Source organism: Schistocerca cancellata, chromosome 11 (genome assembly GCF_023864275.1).
Source record: "Schistocerca cancellata isolate TAMUIC-IGC-003103 chromosome 11, iqSchCanc2.1, whole genome shotgun sequence".
In the NCBI taxonomy this organism is placed as follows: domain Eukaryota; kingdom Metazoa; phylum Arthropoda; class Insecta; order Orthoptera; family Acrididae; genus Schistocerca; species Schistocerca cancellata.
In genome coordinates this window covers 55,659,078-55,679,833 of record NC_064636.1, presented here as the reverse complement: position 1 = coordinate 55,679,833, position 20,756 = coordinate 55,659,078, and the positions used below count along the sequence as shown (strand labels likewise).

At 42.0% G+C, this 20,756-nt stretch overlaps 1 protein-coding gene across 4 annotated transcripts in view; it reads left to right on the top strand.

Annotated features, from left to right (window-relative positions):
• The window catches only part of LOC126108537 (poly [ADP-ribose] polymerase tankyrase-1-like), a 132,379-nt gene extending 112,323 nt beyond the window's left edge, over positions 1-20,056 (top strand). The window contains exons 1-3 of one of the 4 annotated variants that reach the window (XM_049913823.1): positions 3,772-3,891; positions 17,314-17,873; positions 19,539-20,056. In XM_049913823.1, coding sequence (XP_049769780.1) covers positions 17,323-17,873; positions 19,539-20,031 — 1,044 coding nt within the window. In that variant the 5' untranslated portion in view covers positions 3,772-3,891; positions 17,314-17,322 and the 3' untranslated portion in view covers positions 20,032-20,056. Of the gene's footprint in view, positions 1-3,771; positions 3,892-17,313; positions 17,874-19,538 lie in introns of those variants that run through there. The other 3 variants (XM_049913822.1, XM_049913825.1, XM_049913824.1) reach the window with 3 other exon arrangements.
• Positions 20,057-20,756: the final 700 nt, after the last annotated feature.

Below are 20,756 nucleotides of genomic sequence, written 5' to 3'. Positions count from 1 at the left end.
ATCTGCTGTATCATCTCCTGTGTTCCTTTCTTCATCTGCTGTGTTTGTTTCGACAGTGGCAAACCAGGTGCCGTCAACAGATCTGACAATTCAGTTCTTGTTAGAAATAGAAATGCACAAATCTCTGTAGGACCCTTCTGATTCTCCATATCAAGACAGGTATAAAAGGAAAGATTTGTTGAAAGAAGTTTCGGATAAAATTGATGAACTGCTTGTGGAGTGTGAAAGCAAATGGGCAAATATGAAAATACACTACAATCGTGAGCATTGTAAAATGGTCAAAACTAAAAGTGGGTCTGGGGCAACAGAGATCTACGTTCCAAAATGGATATTTTACGAACATATGAAGTTTTTGGAAGGTGTGAACAAGCCAGGGAGAAAAATATTTACAATCGTAAGTAAAATATCATTTACTAACGTAACTGAGGCTGTAAGACTTTGGTCGGAAATTCTGTAATTTCACCTATATTTTCGCGCGGAAATTTATTTATTTTTCTTGCCATATCATTTTGTTAAATCTGATACAAAGTAGTTTGCAAATTAATGGCTTATATTGTTAATAACTAAAGCTATAAGGGTCTTGTTCGGAAATTTTTAATTACATTTGTCTTTTCACTTGATATTTATTTATGCATATTTCTCTTGCCATTTCACTTTACCAACATCCGATACAAAATAGATTGCAAATTCATCCCTTATGTTCTTTGCGGTTCTTCCTTCGTTGCCTCCCTTTCCCTGAAGTCATTTATTTTGCGGAGACATCCTCCAACTGCCATCTGAAACGCTGCCTGTTTCCGGATCTTCCACGTCGAAACTGCTAGGTGGTGAGTAAACGGTGGCACTTTCTTTATTTCTTCTAAGATAACTGTGCAAAGTCACAGTTGCAGAAGTCACATGAGAAACATAGGTGAATTTGGATAGCGCTAACCACTATCTTTTATCTCCACTTTTGCAAAAATCTATGAAATGACAGTAGTAAGTAATGAAATTATTAGTTTTATAACTAAATTTTCAGTAGTACACTTGTCAGAACTTGATATCAGAGAAAGGAAGTCAATGATAGTCTCATTAATAGATTTAGCTGAATATATTCTGAGCTCTTTTGACTGGCAACAGAAGACTTGGGATCTTCATGGTTCTTTCTAAATCATTCTGATCTAATGGAGAAACTTTACCAAAATGGGTTTCAAAGGAAATACAAAGACATATCGAAAAAGTTCAGAAATAGTACATTGTGAGTTGGAAACAGCACATAGAAATCAAATATACTAGAGGGGGTTAGTTGGTTAATTTGGGTGTAGGGGACCAAACAACAAGGTCATCAGTCCTATCGGATTAGTGGAGGATGGGTAAGGAAGTCGGCCATCCCCTTTCAAAGGAACCATCTTGGAATTTACCTGAAGCTATTTAGAGAAATCATGGAAACCTAAATCTTTCCATATCTGTGTTTGAACCTTCGTCCTCCTGAATCTGAGTCCAGTGTGCTAACCACACCTCGCTTAGTAGTAGAGGAAGAAACAGAATCAATCACAGACCTGAATTATACTGTCCAACATAGTGTGCTACAAGGTTCCATAGTCGAGTCGATGGGATTTATTCCGTACATAAATGATTTCACTCTCTCAGTCATTGTGGATCATGTGTTCCTCATGAGGGCTATTTGTATACCTGTGTTTCGACTCTGCAGGCGGTAACTGTGCTTGTTTTGAGATGCATTTTATGGTACAACCCTTCCCCAGCGAAGAGTACTTATTCTTGCTGAAAAACTGCAGCATACAGGAAGATGGGTAGACGTATCAACAGAGTGCTGCACACGTTGGCAACAATGTGTTTGTTATATGTCACTGCTTTCATCAGTGGGCCATGGAACATTCCCACACCTGTAGACCACGATCTTGTCTTCAGCTTTGTGGAGATGGACATCAATGTCGATAAAGTGTGTGAAGAGTGGTGGCCAGCCAATCATCATTAAGGGAAAAAATCTGGGCTCATGTTGCATGTGCTGTGTCGTAAGGCCATCATTGGGAACCACCTGCTTGCAGCAGGATAAAGCCAAATATGCCTCTGGCCAGGTTACCACAACCTCCATGAAACCATCAATCATGAAACCTACTAGTACTCAGGTGTCATGAAGGTGTTGACTGGAGAGTGGAATGGCACTGTTGTCTTCAGTGATGAGAATAAGTTGTATCTGTGCGCAAGTGACGGACATACACGTGTAATGTGCAGGTCTTGTGACACACATAGGTCCCATTCCAGACTCCATGGTGGGGGTAGGGGGAGGGCGATCAGTTACAATTCATGGTAATACTTGGTGTTTCTGTGGGGTAAAATAATCGGTGCCCAATACATTGCATAGGCGCATTCCATTTAACGATTTTCTTCAGCAGGACAATACACGTCCACATAAGGCTTCTTTGATGCAGCATGCTCTTCGTGGTGTGCAACAACAGCCCTGAGCAGCATGATCACCACATCTCTCGTCATTATTAGATGTGTGAGATATGATGACGTAGTAATTTACTCATTCTCCAGGGCTTGCCGAATTACAATAATAGACAAAAGGTCCTTAGGACAGTTTTATTGCAGCATATCATTTGGCACCTTTATCATCGTTTGCATGTAAGAATTCACATCTGTGTGTCTGCCAGAGGGGGCACATTGTGAATTGATGCCGCTGTTTGCGAACCCTTTACTGTGACATGTGTGTTCATTTGATCAAAAGTTGTTATCATATACTCCTAAGGGGAATAACTAACTGCCTGTCGACTCACTTATCATTAAAAAGATTTTGTCCTTGGGGTGCTGCATTTTTGTACCATCAGTGTATGTCGACAATTTACTTACTGTAGGTATAAATATAAAATGCACTTGGAACACAAATAAATATAGATTGCACAAGAAAAAGACATTTCAATCTGTAAAACCAATATTTATATATTTGTTGTGGATAATAGCCACACCAACAAATTAATTTTCCAGGCAAAACCTGTATTTTCTCACCTGTTGTCATAGGTTAGAGGAACTATCACTTCACTCAGTTGATTAAAACAGGAAAAGCAGATTTCGGCCGGAAATACGAAATAATTTATTAATGTAAAAACTGTGGCGTGTATCATTTACCGATCAACCAGTATCGTATATAAAAGCAAAACTGCATTGTTCCTTAATGTAAAAGGCGAAACAAGACTGGAGTATAGTTAGTTATAGACTGCAACGAGAAAAATACGTTTCAGTGTATACATTGGATATCGGGATATTATGGCTCCTATAACAAAATCATACATGAGCATAACACAAGAAATTATTACACGAGACAGCCAAAATCGAAACCAACGATGAGTGTACCACGTGAAACAGTCAAAAGTCTTAAGTAAGCAACCAAAATCAGTTATAAAAAAAATTAGATATGTCTGTAAAATGAGCATGTATTTAAATTTAGACCAAGTTTTAGAGATTCCATTGTAACTGAAAATATTTAATAACTTTTTATGTGCATGTTACGTGTAATTCTGTTTTCTGTAATTGTACATTTGCCACATTCTGGATATATATTGTATTTCAGTCTTGTTATAATATAATCTGGTACATGCTATCAGAACACATATATAACAACTGTCTGAGTGTGTCTGCCATTAAATTTGTATAATGCATCCAGCACTCTTATTTGAAAATTATCAGATGGCCTTAAAACAAAAAACCAAAGATGTATGTATTAGTTCGACCACATAGGAAAGAAGTTGGTAGCAATTCGCGTTGTAGCAGACACTGTGGTCATTTCCTCGTCTCTCGTGTTCATTTGTTTTGCGGTAGTCGATTTGAGTAGCCGAAGAGGAGTTTCTGTTTGCCGTTCGTTTTTCGCTGTCTGCATTTCTTCATTCATTGTAACTGGTAAGTCCTAATCGTTTTAGTTGCGCTATTAACTTTTTGTCTATGACGCGAAAAAGTGTTTCAGTGGTCTGCTTGCAATACATTGTAGATTCGTTCGCCGCAAAAATATTGTGTGTTCATGAAACGGTATGCTTGCTCTTGGTTCCACGTGGTGGTAACTGTAGATGATGTGATGTAAGCTTCAAGGGAGCTGTGCATTCTAATAGTAGGCCTTGGTAAAATTGTTAGTTCATGTGTATTTTTTTATTTTTTTAATTTTATTTTTATAGCAGTTATTGTATTGACCATTCTAGAAAGTAAGAATATTTTCTCGCCATCGGTAACATTGTGATTGAGGATAGTTACTGTTGAACATATTTTGTAACCAAATTGTTTCGAACAGCATGTGGTAGGCCTATTCAAATTCTTGTTCGGGAATGAGGTTGAATGTGTGAATACGGCGAATTTTCGTTACGATTAACAAGCATAAAAGAGTGAAGTTGGCTGTAATGTTTCCTTAAGGCTTTGTATTCATATATAGTTTTTAATGTTTTGATTTTTTAACATTGGCAGTAGTTGCAAATTTTAGGTAATGGACCCCCTGCATCATTTCTCGTAGTTTTAGTTGCACGTACATTATATGCATTAAAAAAAGTAGTTGGGGTCTTGTCCAGTATTTACTGTGAGTTTTCTGATTTTGCCACGAACGTTTTTTGAATAAAATGTGTTAAATAGGCTATGCCGCAGAGTAGTCTGTTACCACTTGTCGTCAATACACAAGACTGGTTTGATGCAACTCTCTTTGATACTCTCTCCTGTGCAATCTTTTCCATCTGAGTAACTACTGCAACCTATATGTTTCTGAATCTGTTTGCTGTATTCATGCCTTGGTCTCCCTGTACGATTTGTATCCTCTGCGCTTCCCTCGGATACTAAATTGATGATCCCTTGATGCCTCAGAACGTGGCCTACCAACTGCTCCGTTGTAGTCAAGTTGTGCCACAAATTCCTCTTCTCCCCAGTTCTATTCAGTAGTTCATCAGTTGTGACCTACCCATCTAATCTTCAGCATTCTTCTATAGTGCCACATTTCGAAAGCTTATATTCTCTTCTTGCTTAAACTGTTAATTGTCCATGTTTCACTTCCATACATGGTTACACTCCATACAAATACTTTGAGAAACGACTTCCTGACACTTAAATCTATACTTGATATTAACAAATTTCTCTTCTTCTAAATGCTTTACTTGCCATAGTCTAAATTTTATATCCTCTCTGCTCCCCAAATAGCCAAACTCATTTACTACTTTGTGTCTCATTTCCTAATCTAATTCCCTCAGCATCACCTGGTTTAATTCACTAATTCCATTATCTTTTTGTTCATCTTACGTTCTCTTTTCAAGACACTGTGCTTTCGGTTCAACTGCTCTTACAGGTCCTTTGCTAACGGAATTAGTGTCATCAGCAGACCTCAGTTTTTATTCCTTCTCCTTAGGTTTTAATTCATACTTGAAATTTTTCTTTTGTATCCTTTACTCCATGCTCAGTATATAGATATATCGGGAACAGGCTACCACTCTCTTCCTACACCCCCCCTCCCCCCCCAATCACACACACACTGTCTCACTCCCTTTCGTGACCTTAACTGTTATAACTGCTGTATGGTTTCTGTACATGTTGTGAGTAACCTTTTGCTCCGTTTGAAGCCTGCCACCTTCAGAATTTGATAATGTATTCCAGTCAACATTGTCAAAAGCTTCCTCTAAGTCTACAGATTCTAAAAATGTAGGTTTGTCTATCTTCTAAACGAAGTCGTAAGGTCGGTGTTGCCTCGCGTCTTCCAACATTTCTACGGAATCCAAACTGATCTTCCCTGTGGTCGGTTTCCACCAGTTTTTCCATTTGTGTGTAAAAAGTGTGCATTAATGTTTTGCAGCTGATAATTTGGTAATTTTCACACCTGTCAACACTTGATTTCTTTTGGTTTTGAGTTACATTCTTCTTGAAGTCTGAGGGTATTTTGCCTGTCTTACATCTTGCACACCAGATGGTAGTTTTGTTAGGGCGGGCTCTCCCAAGGCTATCTGTAGTTCTAATAGAATGTTGTAAACTCCCAGGGCCTTATTTCAGCTTATGTTTTTCGGTGCTTTGTCAGATTCTTCATGCAGTACATCATCTCCCTTTTCACCTTCACCTACGTCCTCTACCATTTCCATATTACCCTCAAGTACATCTCCCTTGTATAGACCCTCTGTATACTCCTTCCACCTTTCTGCTTTTCTGTCTGTGCTTAGAACTGGGTTCCCATCTGAGTTCTTGATATTCATACTTGATTATCTTTTCCCCGAAGATCTCTAATTTTCCATTAGGCAGTATCTATCATGCCTCTAGCCATCCCTGCTTAGCCATTTTGCACTTCCTGCTGATCTCAGTTTTGAAGCGTTTGTATTCAGTTTTTCCTGCTTCGTTTACTGCATTTTTGAATTTTCTCCTTTCATCAAATAAATTCATTATCTCTTCTGTAACCCAAGGATTTCTACTAGCCCTAGTAGTTGTACCTACTTGATCCTCTGCTGCTTCACTATTTAGTCTATCAGAGCTACCCATTCTATTGTATTTCTTTCCCCATTCTTGTCAATTGTTCCCTAATGCCCTCTCTGAAACACTCTACACGTCAGTGGAAGCGTCAGATTCCACCCGTCTGCTTTGACACGTGACGTAAGGGTGTTGTGTGTGACCTAATTATGGCTTGGTGCTGGAGTTGGTTGTTTGTAGATGTCGTATTGTTGTTTCATGGTGCCCTTGTGCGTGTGTGTGTGTGGGTGGTGTTTTCGTTAGGTGTTACTGGTTTGTTGTTTGTACTGTGGCAAGATGTTCAATATGTGTGTATATTTGGGGGGGGGGGGGGGCATCTTGCCGATCTAGTTTTCAGTGTGGGAATTTGTTGGTGGTAAGTAAATGGTTTTTTGTCTATTCTTCTAGAGTTGTGATGTTTTGTGTATTTATGGTGTATTAATGTTTTAATTTATGTAGGGATGTTTGATTTGTGAATCTTAGAGATTTTGATTTTATTTCTTGGTTGTAGGTGCTGCTTTTTATATCCACAGTTATGGTTGACCTATATGGGTCACTTGAAAATGAGATTCCTATTTTTGTAAGTGTAGGTGTTGGTGTTTTGGTATAGTCATTTGTGGTTGACGTATATTGGTCAAGGGAAATGTGAGATTCCAATTTTCATTGTTTTAGTTGTAGGTATTGATGTTTTGGTATCTTCGCCTGTATAGGTCAAGGGAAGTATCTGATTCCTGCTCATTTTTGTTGTAGTGGAATGTAGTAATTTTTTCTTTTTGTTTATCATTTTGTCTTTTGGGATCATGGTGTGTTCTTTTTACTGTTATATTTAGCTTGCCCTCACCCTAAAACCCCAGTTTCCCGTGGTTGTCCCCTTAGTTTGATTGTACTTTTGGGGAAATGTAATTGTCTTATTTATATGTAATTTTGTGTTTGTTGCCGTGTGTATGTAGTGGCATCATAGGCGCCACATTGGAGACTCTTGGAATAGCTATTTTCACCAGGTTCATGACGTAATGGGTCGAAGCAGATAGGTGGAATTGCTCTTCTATAATATCCCCTCTAAAACCTCTTGTTCTTTCAGTTAATCCAGGCCTCATCTGACCTTAAATTTGTGACTTTTTGAAGTTTCTTCATTTTTTTATGTACAATTAATAATTGTGGCTAGAGTCCACATCTGCCCCTGGAAATGTTTTAAAATTTAAAACTAGGTTGCTAGATCTGTCTTATCATTATATAATCTATCTGAAACCTTCCCGTGTCTCCAGGCCAGTTACAGCTACTAGTGCGAATATTTCCATGTGTGTGGCGGGAGGGGTGTCGGGGGGGGGGGGGGGGGGTGCAGCAGTGGCAGTATCACACTATAGCTCACTTGCTGAGAGTTCTGCTGGTTATTTGCAGATGGTATTCTGGAGCCTACACGTGACGCAATGTATCATAGTTTACTCACAACCAGTAATGCCTTTATCGAGCTGTAGGTTGTAAATGGATCATCTTCTGTGGCTTAGCATCATTGTAAATTGAAATAAATGAATGTTTTTAAAGATAGAGCTGGACATAGTGTAATATTTTTGTCGCTTGTATTAAAACATCTGTTCATTCCAATTCTTTCAGTACATATTTTCATTCTTAGTATGTATGAGATTTTTAGGAAGATTGTTTTTCATTCTGAGCAATTTTTATTTTTTGGTTTTGTTTGTAGGTTTGGATTTTATGTATTCCTATCAATATGGAAGACTTAGGGTAGGGTGTGTCAACTGCAATATGGAATACGAATTTTACTGTTGAAGTTTTTTCACCTATGCTAGTATCTTATTCTTTAGTTGACCTGAGTAAACTGAAATACGGAATACAAATGTTACTAGAATGAGATTTTCACTCTGCAGCGGAGTGTGCGCTGATATGAAACTTCCTGGCAGATTAAAACTGTGTGCCCAACTGAGACTTGAACTCGGGACCTTTGCCTTTCGCGGGCAAGTGCTCTACCAACTGAGCTACCGAAGCACGACTCACGCCCCCGGGGTACTCACAGCTTTACTTGCCCGCGAAAGGCAAAGGTCCCGAGTTCGAGTCTCGGTCGGGCACACAGTTTTAATCTGCCAGGAAGTTTCACAAATGTTACTGTTGGAGGTTTTTTCACTGTCACTGGTACCACTGTGATGATCTTCATCCGGTACTATTAGTATCGAAGGTGGAAAAAATTCATACCACTTACTTCAGCTTAGCTGTTTAGGTCAGTTGAAGTGAGAGATACAGATTTTATGTATATCACTTTTTTTTGCATTTGTGGTTATCAACTGAAGTAGAGGATGCCAATGTAACTTAGATTTTTTTGTCTTTACTAGCATTAGCAACCTGGGATACAGATTTTACATCTGTCGATATTTTCACTTCTGCTGGTACTAGTATCAGCTGAATCATAGGTTGCTAGTAGTAGCATAGGCGAAAAAAGCAACACCTGTAAAATTTGTATCCCGTACTCCAGTTGACCTACATAGGATACTAGTGCTAGCAAAGGCAAAAAAAGTTGCAATGTGTGTAATTTGATACTGTACTGCAGTTACCGTATGAAGATCAGCTCAAGTTCGGGATACAACTCATACGTCGACAGAGGTTAACGTTACTTTTCTTTTTTGTGCTAGTATCTCATTCTTCAGTTGAGTTATGTAGGTCAACTGAAGAAAAGGATACTATAGGTTTGTATGAGTAGTTGCCAGTGGGCTTGTGTGCAAACGCAGAGCTGAATTAGAGTATGAGCAGTGCCTTCCTCCCGCTTCTGGCACCTTGAAGTGTGGCTGTTTGTCGTATGAGCAGTAGCAGCAAGTAGTCAGATGCTGGCGCACCCTTGCTGCCAGATTTGCGCATGTGCAGTGTGTTATAGTTGGGGGGGGGGGGGGGGGTCCTTTCCCACATCAAACGAAATCAAAACAGATTTCTGTGGCTGGGAGCCATCAAGTGAATTAATATACATTCTCATAACCATGAAAGACCAGAATAAGTCAGTAGTTTAAATTTTCTGATTTTATATAATTTCCACAATATTTGCAATCAACCATTGTCTTAAAGAAGCTATTTGTCTGTTTTATAGATAAATTTGCTTCTACTAATTTATTTATTTATTTCGCTGAGGCAGTTAGTTTGTTTGAAACAAAGTGTTTCATTCCGCACTATTGGCTAATTTCAACCTCGTTCAGTTTTAAGTGGAAATTTTCATTTTCTGGTATGAATGGCATTATACCATAAAGAACCAAACGTGAGAATACAGTACTGGACGTCCAAGAAAATTGGTATCGCGAAAACCACATGAAAAGCTGAATATCAGTTACTTCAGAGTGCATCTGGACATAGAAAGATGTAATTAGAGTGGAATGAAGCATTTTAATATGGTTTATGAAATTCCGAAGTTGCTGGAGTAGTCTCCGAAGTGCTGTTCCTTTTGTGACACTGTAAGATCTCATAATGCTATATACGTATGAACATGGTAAACATTGACTTGAAGCTGACTAGTGAGGCAAATTTGGTCAGTTTTGAACTAAATATTTTGTTTCAAATATGACACCTGTAGCAGAATAGTACAAATCTGCCTTCTATGAAAGGGTATTTGATCACGAGGCACTTGTCTAGTACTTCCTCTAGGCCTGAAGTTTTCTTAATTTGTGTTTGTCTTAAATTTTTAGAATGCCATTCTATGCTAAATTGTAGACTGGCAGCATATTGTTTTATTGTTGTAACTCCCCACATGGCTTCATATTTATTCTTACAGTGTAATATAAACTGCAAGTTGTACAGTTCCTTTGCCTCACAGACAACCACGTTAATTTTTTTATGCATTTGAAATAATCATGAAATTTATTGTCCATTATTGTGGTGTAAGCTACACAAAAAACTTTTTTTTTTTCAAGAATTTTGTATTCAGTCGTATTAGCTTTTTTCAGAGCTGTGTAGATGTAATCCTGTTGGAAGTGCTACGTAACAATATTGCAGAGTACAAATTAAAAATGTCAGTCACCCTATAGCAGACAATATACAGACAATATGTATATGTGCTGGTGTGTGTGTGTGTGTGTCGCACACACAAATTTATTTCAAGCTTTCGCAACCCAAGGTTGCTTCATCAGGAAAGAGGGCAGGAGAGGGAAAGACGAAAGGGTGTGGGATTTAAGGGAGAGGGTAAGGAGTCATTCCAATCCCAGGAGTGGAAAGACTTACCTTAGGGGGGAAAAGGACAAGTATACGCTCGGGCACACGGATAAATATTGATCTGCACATATACAGACACCGACAGACACATGTAAATGCAAAGAGGTTGGGCAGAGATGTCACTCGAGGCGGAAGTACAGAGGCAAAGATGTTGTTGAATGCAGGTGAGGTACGAGGGGCGGCAACTTGAAATCAGCGGAGGTTTAGGCCTGGTGGGTAACAGGAAGAGAGAATAAATTGAAGGGCAAGTTCTCATGTACGGAGTTCTGATAGGTTGGCATCTGTGGGAAGTATCCAGATAATCCGGATGGTGTAACACTGTGCCAAGATGTGCTGGCAGTGCACAGAGACGTGTTCAGCCACAGGGTGATCCTCATTACCTACAAACACTGTCTGCCTGTGTCCGTTCATGCGAATTGACGGTTTGTTGCTGGTCAGTCCCACATTAGAAGGCTTCACAGTGTAGGCATGTCAGTTGGTAAATCACGTGGGTGCTTCTACACGTGGCTCTGCCTGTGATCGTGTACACCTTCTGGGTTACAGGACTGGAGTAGGTGGTGGTGGGAGGGTGCATGGGACAGGTTTTACACTGGCGCGGTTACAAGGGTAGAAGCCAGAAGGTAGGGAGGATGGTTTGGGGATTTCATAGGGATGAACCCAGAGGTTACGAAGGTTACATGGACGGTGGAAAGACAGTCTTGGTGGAGTGGGGAGGATTTCATGAAGGATGGATCTATTCACTTCCCCAGAACAAGTGATGCACTCACTGGTTGGGTGTGTGGTTCTCCTGAACATATTAGTTGTTGCTTTTGTAATATTGGTATATGTAATGATACCTGACAAAAGTGAGTTACCTGTAACTTTAAAAATTTCATTCCATTCTGGGTTGTGTTATTAAAGATTGGCAGACATGGATGTTAAGTTTATTGCCAACTAGCTTGTGTATCAGGTGAGATAGAGAATTCTCCTCTCCAGTACCAGTTAGTGGTGGTGCTTTGTAGACATCCCAAATCCCTTATATAGTTAGTTTCTGATGTGCTGTGTATATTTCACAGGAATCAAATTATTCCACAGGGACTTGTCTAACATCTAATAAAACTGATGTGTTTTAATTGTGCAATTTATTTGTAACATAAATTGCATTATAAGTGGAATTCCCAAATGTGTGTTCTGTATATCTTACCAAGATGGAAACCCTTCTGAGGTGGCAACAATAGTGAGCATATACTGAGGCAACAAGTCATGGGATACCTTGTAATATTGTTTTGGACCTCCTTTTGCCAAGCACAGTGCAGCAACTCAATGTCGTGTGGAATAAACAAGTTGTTGGAAATTCCCTGTAGAAATATTGAGCTGTGCTGCCTCTATTGCTCTCCATAATTGTGAAAATATTCCTGGTGCATCATTTCGTGCTGGAACTGACCTCCCTATTAGATCCCTTAAATGTTAGATGGGATTCACATTGGGCAGTCTGGGTGGCCACATAATTAATGCGAATTATCCGCAATGTTCTTCAAACAATTGCTAACAGTTGTGTCCCTGTGATATGGCACATTATCATTCATAAAAATCCATCATTGTTCAGGACCATTGTCCTTGAGTGGCTGCAAATGGTCTTAAGATAGCTGAAAATAACCTTTCCCAGTAAGTGATCAGTTCCATGTAATGTAAACATAGCCCCCATCATTATGGAGCCATCACCAAGTTGCACAGTGCCTTATTGACAACTGTGGCTTCGTAGGCTCTGTGCTACACTAGAATTCCACTGTCTGAAATTGGGATTCGTCTGACCTTGCCGTGGTTTTTCCAGTCATCGAGCGTCCAAACGATACGATCACGAGGCTAGAACGGGCACTGGAAGCAATGTACTGTTAGCAGAGGCACTCGCATTGGTAGTCTGCTTCCATAGTCCATTGCACCTCACTGTTCTAACAGATACATTCATTGTATTTCCCACATTGGCTTCTGTGGTTATTTCACACATTGTTGCTTGCCTGTTACCACTGACAACCCTTTGCCAGTGTTGCCCGTGGCGAGATGTAACAGTTGGAATTTGGTTTTCTCGGCAGGCTCTCGACATTGTGTATCTCGGAATAATGAACTGTGTAATGCTTTCCGAAATTGAATGTGCCGTACGTCTACCTGCAACTACCATTCCGCATGGAAAGTTTAATTCCTGTTGTGTGGCCATAATCACTTCAGAAACCTTTCACCTGACTACAAATGACAGCTCTGCCTCCTTTATTCCTTGTGTACATGATACTACCACCATCAGTATATGTGCACATTGCTATACCATGACTGTCGTCATCTCAGTGTACAGTAATAAGATAAGCTAATCATAGTGCTATTAATGCACTAAATATGGCAACTTCCTTTCACTTCATGCTTAATGCTGTTCCGAGTACACCAACTAAATTCGAATGAATGAATTTTAACAGAGCTTCTTGACAGGTTTGTCCCCCTGTGGGTCCGGGGGTTAGAATAGCCCTGCGGTATTCCTGCCTGTCGTAATAGGTGACCAAAAGCAATCTCACATGTTTTGGGTCAGTTTTGATAAAAAATATCCTCTGACCAGTCACGGTCTTTACTCGCTTGTGACAAGTTGGGATGTTCCAGTTACAATCGTGCCCCATAAGACCTTAAATATGATCCAGGTTATTATGTTCCACAGGGACCTTCTTTTGCAGTCTGATGACGAGCTGCACAGCAATTTAGAGTGGTGAGATGTTAATTTCATCTGCCATGTTCGAGGTTTGAGGGATAATCAGGTTGCCACTGGTTCCTTCATCTTGGCCTTCGAGGGTGACACATTGCCTGAGGAGGTCAAGGTGATGGTCTACCACTGTGACGTCAAGCTCTATATCCCTCACCTGATGCGGTGCTTTAAGGGCTGGAACTTCAGCCGTATGTCTTCCTGCTTTACTTCCAGTGTCACATGTCGAGATTTCGAACACCCATCACATCCCAATACTCCGTGTGCCCTGCCTACCATCTGTGTCAACTGCAGAGAGCATCATTCAACTTGCTCACCAGGCTGCAGGATTTTGCAGAAAGAGCGGAAAATCACGTAATAAAAGACCTCGGACTGACTGACCGACACTGAGGCTAAGAGGAAATACGAACGACTCCATCTTGTGCGAATGACTCCGTCTTATGCCGCCCATATGACAACAGTGGTAGTCCCGTCAAGTTCAGCGAATTCCAGTCGGCACCCAGAGCCGTAACACATCATCTGCCCCCTTACCTGAGGGGCACTACGCTCTCTGTTGCTCCTGCACCATCTACTTCAGGAACAACGTCCCCCACCCATCGGGGTCATCCATCCCCTCTTCTAAGCTGGAGAAGTGTCAAACTTCTTTGGCTCATCTTGCTCAGGAGTCGTCTCTTGGGTCCCTCTCTTCCCAAGTTTCCACCAGTGAGAAGGATGATGCCCGCCAGTGGTGTAAGTGCCCACAAGCAACTGGTTGTAGGGCTTCATGATCCTCCTCAGTCCCAGAAACTGAATCAGTGAAGCCCTCCCAGCCAATGAAACCCAAGGAGCTGCGAGAAATGTCCAAGAAGATGACGTCTAAGACAAAGGAACTAACGGTGGGCCCACCCCACTGCAACGTACGAGCTCTGCCGAGATTCTGGCATCTACTGAGGACCTAGATCTCGCAGGACCCTCACACCATGAAAGTCGATCGTAGGGGAACTCAGTTGGTGGCAGCAGGTGATCCAGCGGTGTAACCTACCACCTCGATCTCTTCACGCCGTTTTCCTCCGTGGACAATGTCATCCTCCAGTTGAACTGCAGCAGTTTTTTCCACCACCTTGCTCAGCTCCGACAATTTCTCAGCCTTCACCCTTTCTTCTGCATTTCTCTCCAGGAAACTGGGTTTCCGGTGATGTGAACCCCCGTCCTCCGTGGCTATTTGGGTTATTATAAGAATCCAGCAGCTTATGAGAGGGTATCTGGTGGAGTCTGTGTCTACGTCCTTAACACTCTTCAAGCGAGTGTGTCCCTCATCAGACACCTTTAGAGGCTGTCACTGTTTGGGTTTTGATGCCTTAGGCTGTTAACTTTCTGCAGTCTCTATCTTCCGCCGGATGGTGGTGACCCGCTGCATGTATTGGCTGCGCTGATAGCCCAATTGCCGCCACCCTTTCTGTTATTGGGGGGGACTTAAACCCCCCTTAACCCTTTGTGGGGTGGATTGGTGGCAACAGGCACAGGCACTGTCACTGAGAAAGTGTTGGCACAGCTTGACGTTTCTCTATTAAATAATGATGCCTCCACACATTTCAGTGTGGCACACGGCATGTACTCGGCCACGGCCATCGACCTTTTACAGCCCCAGCCTTCTACCGTTTGTCCATTGGAGTGTGCATGACAACTTATGGGGTAGTGACCACTTTCCGAACTTTCTGTCACTGCCCCAGCGCCACTCACCTCGGCGCCTCCCCAGATGGGCTTTGAATAAGGCTGACTGGGACTAATTCATCTGCATTGCCACTCTTGAGCCTCTTTCTCGTAGTGCCATTGATGCGGTGGTTCTCACGATCGCCACCGGCATCGTTTCTGCCACGGAATGTGCAATCACCTGTTCTTACTCTCGGGATCATTCTGAACGATGCTCATAACCGTCTGGCTGCAGTGTTTTCACTGCCGAGCTGGTCGCCATCTCTCGTGCCCTAGAGTATATCCGCTCCTCTTCAGGTGAGTCCTTAGTTATCTGTAGTAACTCGCTGAGTGGTTTACGAGCTATCGACCAGTGTTTCCCTCGCTCTCGACTGGTGACGGCTATCCAGGAGTCCGTCCACTCTCCCGCCCATTGCGGCCGCTCCGTGTTTCGGTGTGGAACCCAAATTGAGTCGGCATCCCGGGTAACGAACACTGGCCAGACAGGCTGTCGGTGCACCAGCTTTGGAGATCGGCCTTTCGGAGTGTGATCTCCGTTTAGTTTTGCGGCAGAAGGTTCTTGGTACCTGGGCTGATGAATGGCGCACCCTGCCTTCACTCAGCAAACTTCGGATTGTCAAGCAGACTACCGGTGGGTGGTGCTCTTCCTCCGGGTCTCTCGCAAGGACTGTTGTGCTCTGTCGGCTGCGCATTGGCTACTCCTGGATGACGCACGGTTATTTATTGTGTCGCGAGGACCCACCTCTGTCGCTATGGTTCAGCATTGACAGTGGTCGATATTTTGTTGGACTGTCCAAACGTAACTGTGCTCAGGCAGACATGTGCACTGCCTGATGTGCTCCCTGCACTTCTAATGAATGATGCTGTCATGGCAGGCTTAGTTTTGAGTTTTATTTGTGCAGGGGGTTTTTATCGCTCAATCAAAGGGTTTCTCTCTTTTTTTCTCGCCTTTGGCTTATGCTTTTAGATTGGGCTTTTTAGTTCTTGGTGGTTGGCTTTTCCCTTTTCTTCTGTTTCTGTGGTTGGCCAACTACTGTAACACACTGTGTGTTTTTAATTCCTCTTTTCTGGTCGTCTGTTTTCTTGTTCTGTCATCCCTTGTCATCTCTGTTGCTTGTTTTTGTTCCTTGTGGGTGTTTCATGATTGTGGAAGAAGGGACTGATGACCTTTGTAGTCTGGTCCCTTCAACCACCACAAACCAACCATCTTGACAGGCTTGTGTTAACTCCAGTTCATTGTAGATCTCACGTTATCTGTTACCGTGACAAAGTTTTTGTTAACTCCCAAACAACTTTGGAGGGGGGGGGGGGTGTCGGTTCTGATTAGATCCTTGATGTATGGACTCTAGTTTAATGTAACATTTAGTTTGCATGTCAAACCATTGTGAATAGGTGTCACAATACGTAGTGCACACAGTCAGCTGCACTTATCTTGTGAGGTAGTGTATTGTTCCCTGTGGAGAATCCTGCATGAATGCCAGACGCACACAGCTAAGTTTCTGTTTGATGAATGGGTGTGTTGTACCCCAGGCTATTTTCTCAAAATCTTTTTGAAAAATATATATAGCTGGGTGTCAATGCAGGATATGAAGTCCTGTCAGTTATGCCATGAGTCATTAATAACAGAGATAGCTTAAGGTTATTTCTAGCAACCTCCACAACATTTTAAATCAGCTATGAACACCATTAGAGCCAACACAGTTAAAACTCTCTGTTTATTGTAATTTTGAGACATGTGGGTAGTATGTGCCTTGTGTCAAAAGTAAAACTAATGCATCTGCATTTGCCAGTTCATTATTGGTACCAATGCTTGCTACTATGTTGAAGTAATTGTTAGTTCACTGGTCCGTGATGGAATTTTCACTGCTGTCGGCAGAGCTTTTATCTCGGTCAGATTGTTGTAGCACTGCTTTTGTTTCTTGTTTAAGAATGATGTGAACTGCTCGTGCCTAAAGCCTGGAGTGTTGTGGATATTGAGTATAATGTAAACATTTTGCTTTTTTAAAGAAAAGCTGGAGGATTTTTTATATTTGTGGTGGCAGTGGACTTTACTTAATACTAAAGCTTGTTCTCCGGCTCGGATATCACTGAGACCTGTGCATCCTGCTTTCTGTCTTTAATTGTATCTGTTTATAGGTGCTGAAGGTAAAGTGGTGAAATTGAAGTGTTCGTTCTAAACAAACTCGAATTGGCATTATCGAGTTGTTAAATTACTGTATCAGAAACTGGGCAGCTTTTAATGTGTTGTTTTTACCTCCCAATTTCAGGTGCTAAATATGGCCAATAACAGAGGCAGTTTGGTTGACGCGATGTCGGAGCTCCTGACAAGGGGCACGGGTGCCGACATTACGCTGTGTGTCCGAGGTGGTGAAGTAGAGGCGCACAGCTTAATACTCGCTGCCAGGAGCCCTGTCTTCGCAGCTATGTTACTGCAGCACGACACGGAGGAAGCTGCCAGTGGCCGTGTCCAGATACCGGACGTAGAGGCTGCCACTATGCGGCAGCTCGTCCGCTACGTGTACACGGACGAGGTCCCGGAGGGGAAAGAATCTGCGGCAGAGCTTCTCGTGGCTGCAGACAAATACGGCCTCCTTCTGCTGAAGGAGGCTTGCGAGGACCGGTTGCTGCAGAATCTGTGTCTAGAAAATGTGGCGGAGTGTGCGGTGCTGGCCTGGCAGCACTGTTGCTCGCGCCTGCTCGGTGCCGCCGTCGAGGTGATCTCCCGGGACCCTCCGGAGGCCCGCAAGACGGAGGGCTGGCGAGAGGGAGTGGCCTGCTGCCCGCGACTGATGACGGAAATCTCGGATTTGGTTGAAGCGAAAATCAGGTTAGCTGGAATTCTAATTTCGTTTGTCTTTGTAAGTAGCACGTACAAAGTAGTGAAGGCTCACTTGACACTTCCCAAAGGAATGGTTGGAGGTATGTATTTCACTAGTGTAAATCTCGCATATTCCACACGATCCGCACTCGGGACTATCAGTGTGTGTATTCTGTAAGGAGACACTCCATAATCATTTTAGTGCTCTGAAGATATAATGGAACTTTCACATCCTTCTGCTGTATTTTTGAAGGCAGTGTTGCAGTTTACAATCAGTTGCGGTGAAAATTTAGTGCAGATTTGGGACATAAATGTATACTTGCCTAGTTAATTAGACTCAAAAAAAATTTAGCAGAATTGTGCTTCCTTATGTACAGTAATATTCTTAATCTGACAGCTGAGTGCTAAGTATATTTTGCATGTGCACTTTTCTCCATTTTTGTTTTAACTGAATGTAGTGATTTAAAATGTTACATTTGTCATAGAAAACCTTGTATACAAATGCAGTATACTGTGCTGGAATTAAATTTTGGATGACATTAGCTCAAATGAGCAGTTGTCTAAAAGGTTTACAGGGCTGGATATTTCAATATAAAAAATACTTCCATATAAGATAGGCTTCAGAATAACATGTTCCCATCTACCACAATTGCTGCTGTATACAAACCACTTACTTGATATGTGTTGCCAGGAGAAGTGCGTGCTGTGGGTGAATACACCAAATAGTTCTTCCTGCTCATCTTTCGCTTAATTTTTGCTGTGCTTCTTACTTAAATCTCTCAAAAGCTGCTCTAATACTATGCATTGCCATACATTTTCAAGAAACAGCAGGAAAGTTTCACGACCCTGTCGAATACCGTAGGACGTTGCTAGTCATCGGGCAGCAGTATTTGCAAAATTAGAGGTGGTGGCAGCCAACAGTCTTGATATTCATTTCTTTCTTCTGGGCTATTATTTAACAAATGTCTTCTTTTGTGATGATGCACATTTGTTTCAAAGGGAAAAAATATTATACCAATAATCATTGTGGTATATTTGGAGACATCTATAGTTGACCTAATAGATCAGTGGAATGAATATTCATCTGTAAATCATGTAGTCAGGTATAACTTGTGTGTGATGTGCTCAAGTGTATTGAGAGAAAAATCACAACTATTTATTTAATCTTGATAGTGCCTTCCCACAGGTGTATATTTTATCTAAGGTTAAACATCTGTCACAGCAATGAGTGTTTGGTGAAAGGGTAGCGTGAAGGGCTGGACTGATAAGCTGCCATAATCGGTAGTGTTAATGTAAATTGACAGATGGCTGACTTTCTTGTGTGGTAGCTGACAGGCTAGTGAAATTTAGTGCCAGTTTCTCAATAAAGGCTGAGCAGCACTTTGTACCAGAGCAGTAGTTGTCAGATCTGTGTATCTGTCTGGTTTCTGCTTCCTGTGTCAGGCCTAATTTGGTACACCACCCTCTGACATTTCTTAGAGTTCTAAAAATGTCAAGTAATTCTGTGTAACCTCAAAATCTCCTTCCCCATCCTGGAGCAAACTTACAAACCTTAATACACATTTCTCACTGATATTGTGGGCTTATAGCATTCAATTGGTATAGTTAATAATTTTGCGACTATCTACTGTGACAGTAAATTTCAGTAGAAAATAATCTCTCCCTGTTTTCCAGTGCCGCAAAGGAGGAAGCCTTGAAGAAGTGGCTGCACGAGGCTGCAGAATGTGGAAACATGGCCGAAATCGTAGAAATCCTGGCACAGGGAGTAGACATAAACTGCCGGTGTGAACACGGCAACACGGCACTTCACAAGGCGGCAAAGGGTGGCGACGTCTTGGCCGTAAACTGGCTGTTGGAGGCGGGTGCCGATGTCTGCGCGCAGAACAACTGGCAGCAGACGCCCCTCCACGTAGCAGCGGGATATGGCAGACAGGGAGTCGCCATGGCCTTGCTGTTTTACAGGGCTGACAAAGACGCGTGGGACGGCAGCGGGCAGACGGCTCTGCAGGTTGCCGCCGCGTGTGGTGAAGCGTCCGTGGTCAACCTGTTGTTGCGGCTGGGAGCAGACCGATCCGCTGCCGGATACGGCATGACGCCTCTACAACTTGCCCAGGCGTACAATAGGAAGGCTGTCGTCGATATTCTGAGTGGGATTCGTACGGTGTAAGGTGGACCTTTTGTACCATTTTCGATAAAGCAAATAAACTTCTGGTTTACTGTGAAACGTGTCATTGAATTATTCAAATATTTACCTGCTCTTCCTTCCCACTTCCCACTTCTCTCTTCTCCTCATAGTGGTCCTCCTTCCGCAGGTGAGACTTCCTAAACTCCTACCATCAGCTACCCTGAGATTCCCAAACAGTAGTGTTTTACACTTAGTCTACTGGCAGTAGATCAAATGTTTGACTGGCACAGGAGAGCAGAGTTCTATTGAAACTGCTCCAGAGCATCAATCATTAACATTTGATCTTGACTGTGTTCCAAATAGACATCATTTTCACTGAGCTTCTGGTGTGGTATTCTTGTAAACCAGTTTAAAGAATCTTACACCACATGCTCTTCCCAGAAGTGTCCAGTACTTCTGTTAACACAGCCTGAAATTTGTGTGTACTGTTAATCCAATGGTTAGTGGTGAGAATATAGGCACCCATACTTCCGCCAACACTTCATGAACTATGGAGTTTCTGCAAACTTCAGCATATAGGTCACTAACGTATTGAAATTACATCAGGTTACTGACAATGTCCCAGGCTGCCTAGTTTGTCAATCTAATTTTGTAATGGTAAATGTAAATACCGCTGACCAAGGATACTGCTGTGGGACATTGTGATGTGTTGCTGGAAGGTTAATCAGCAGATTGGGCATAATACATTCTTCAATTGATCATTATAC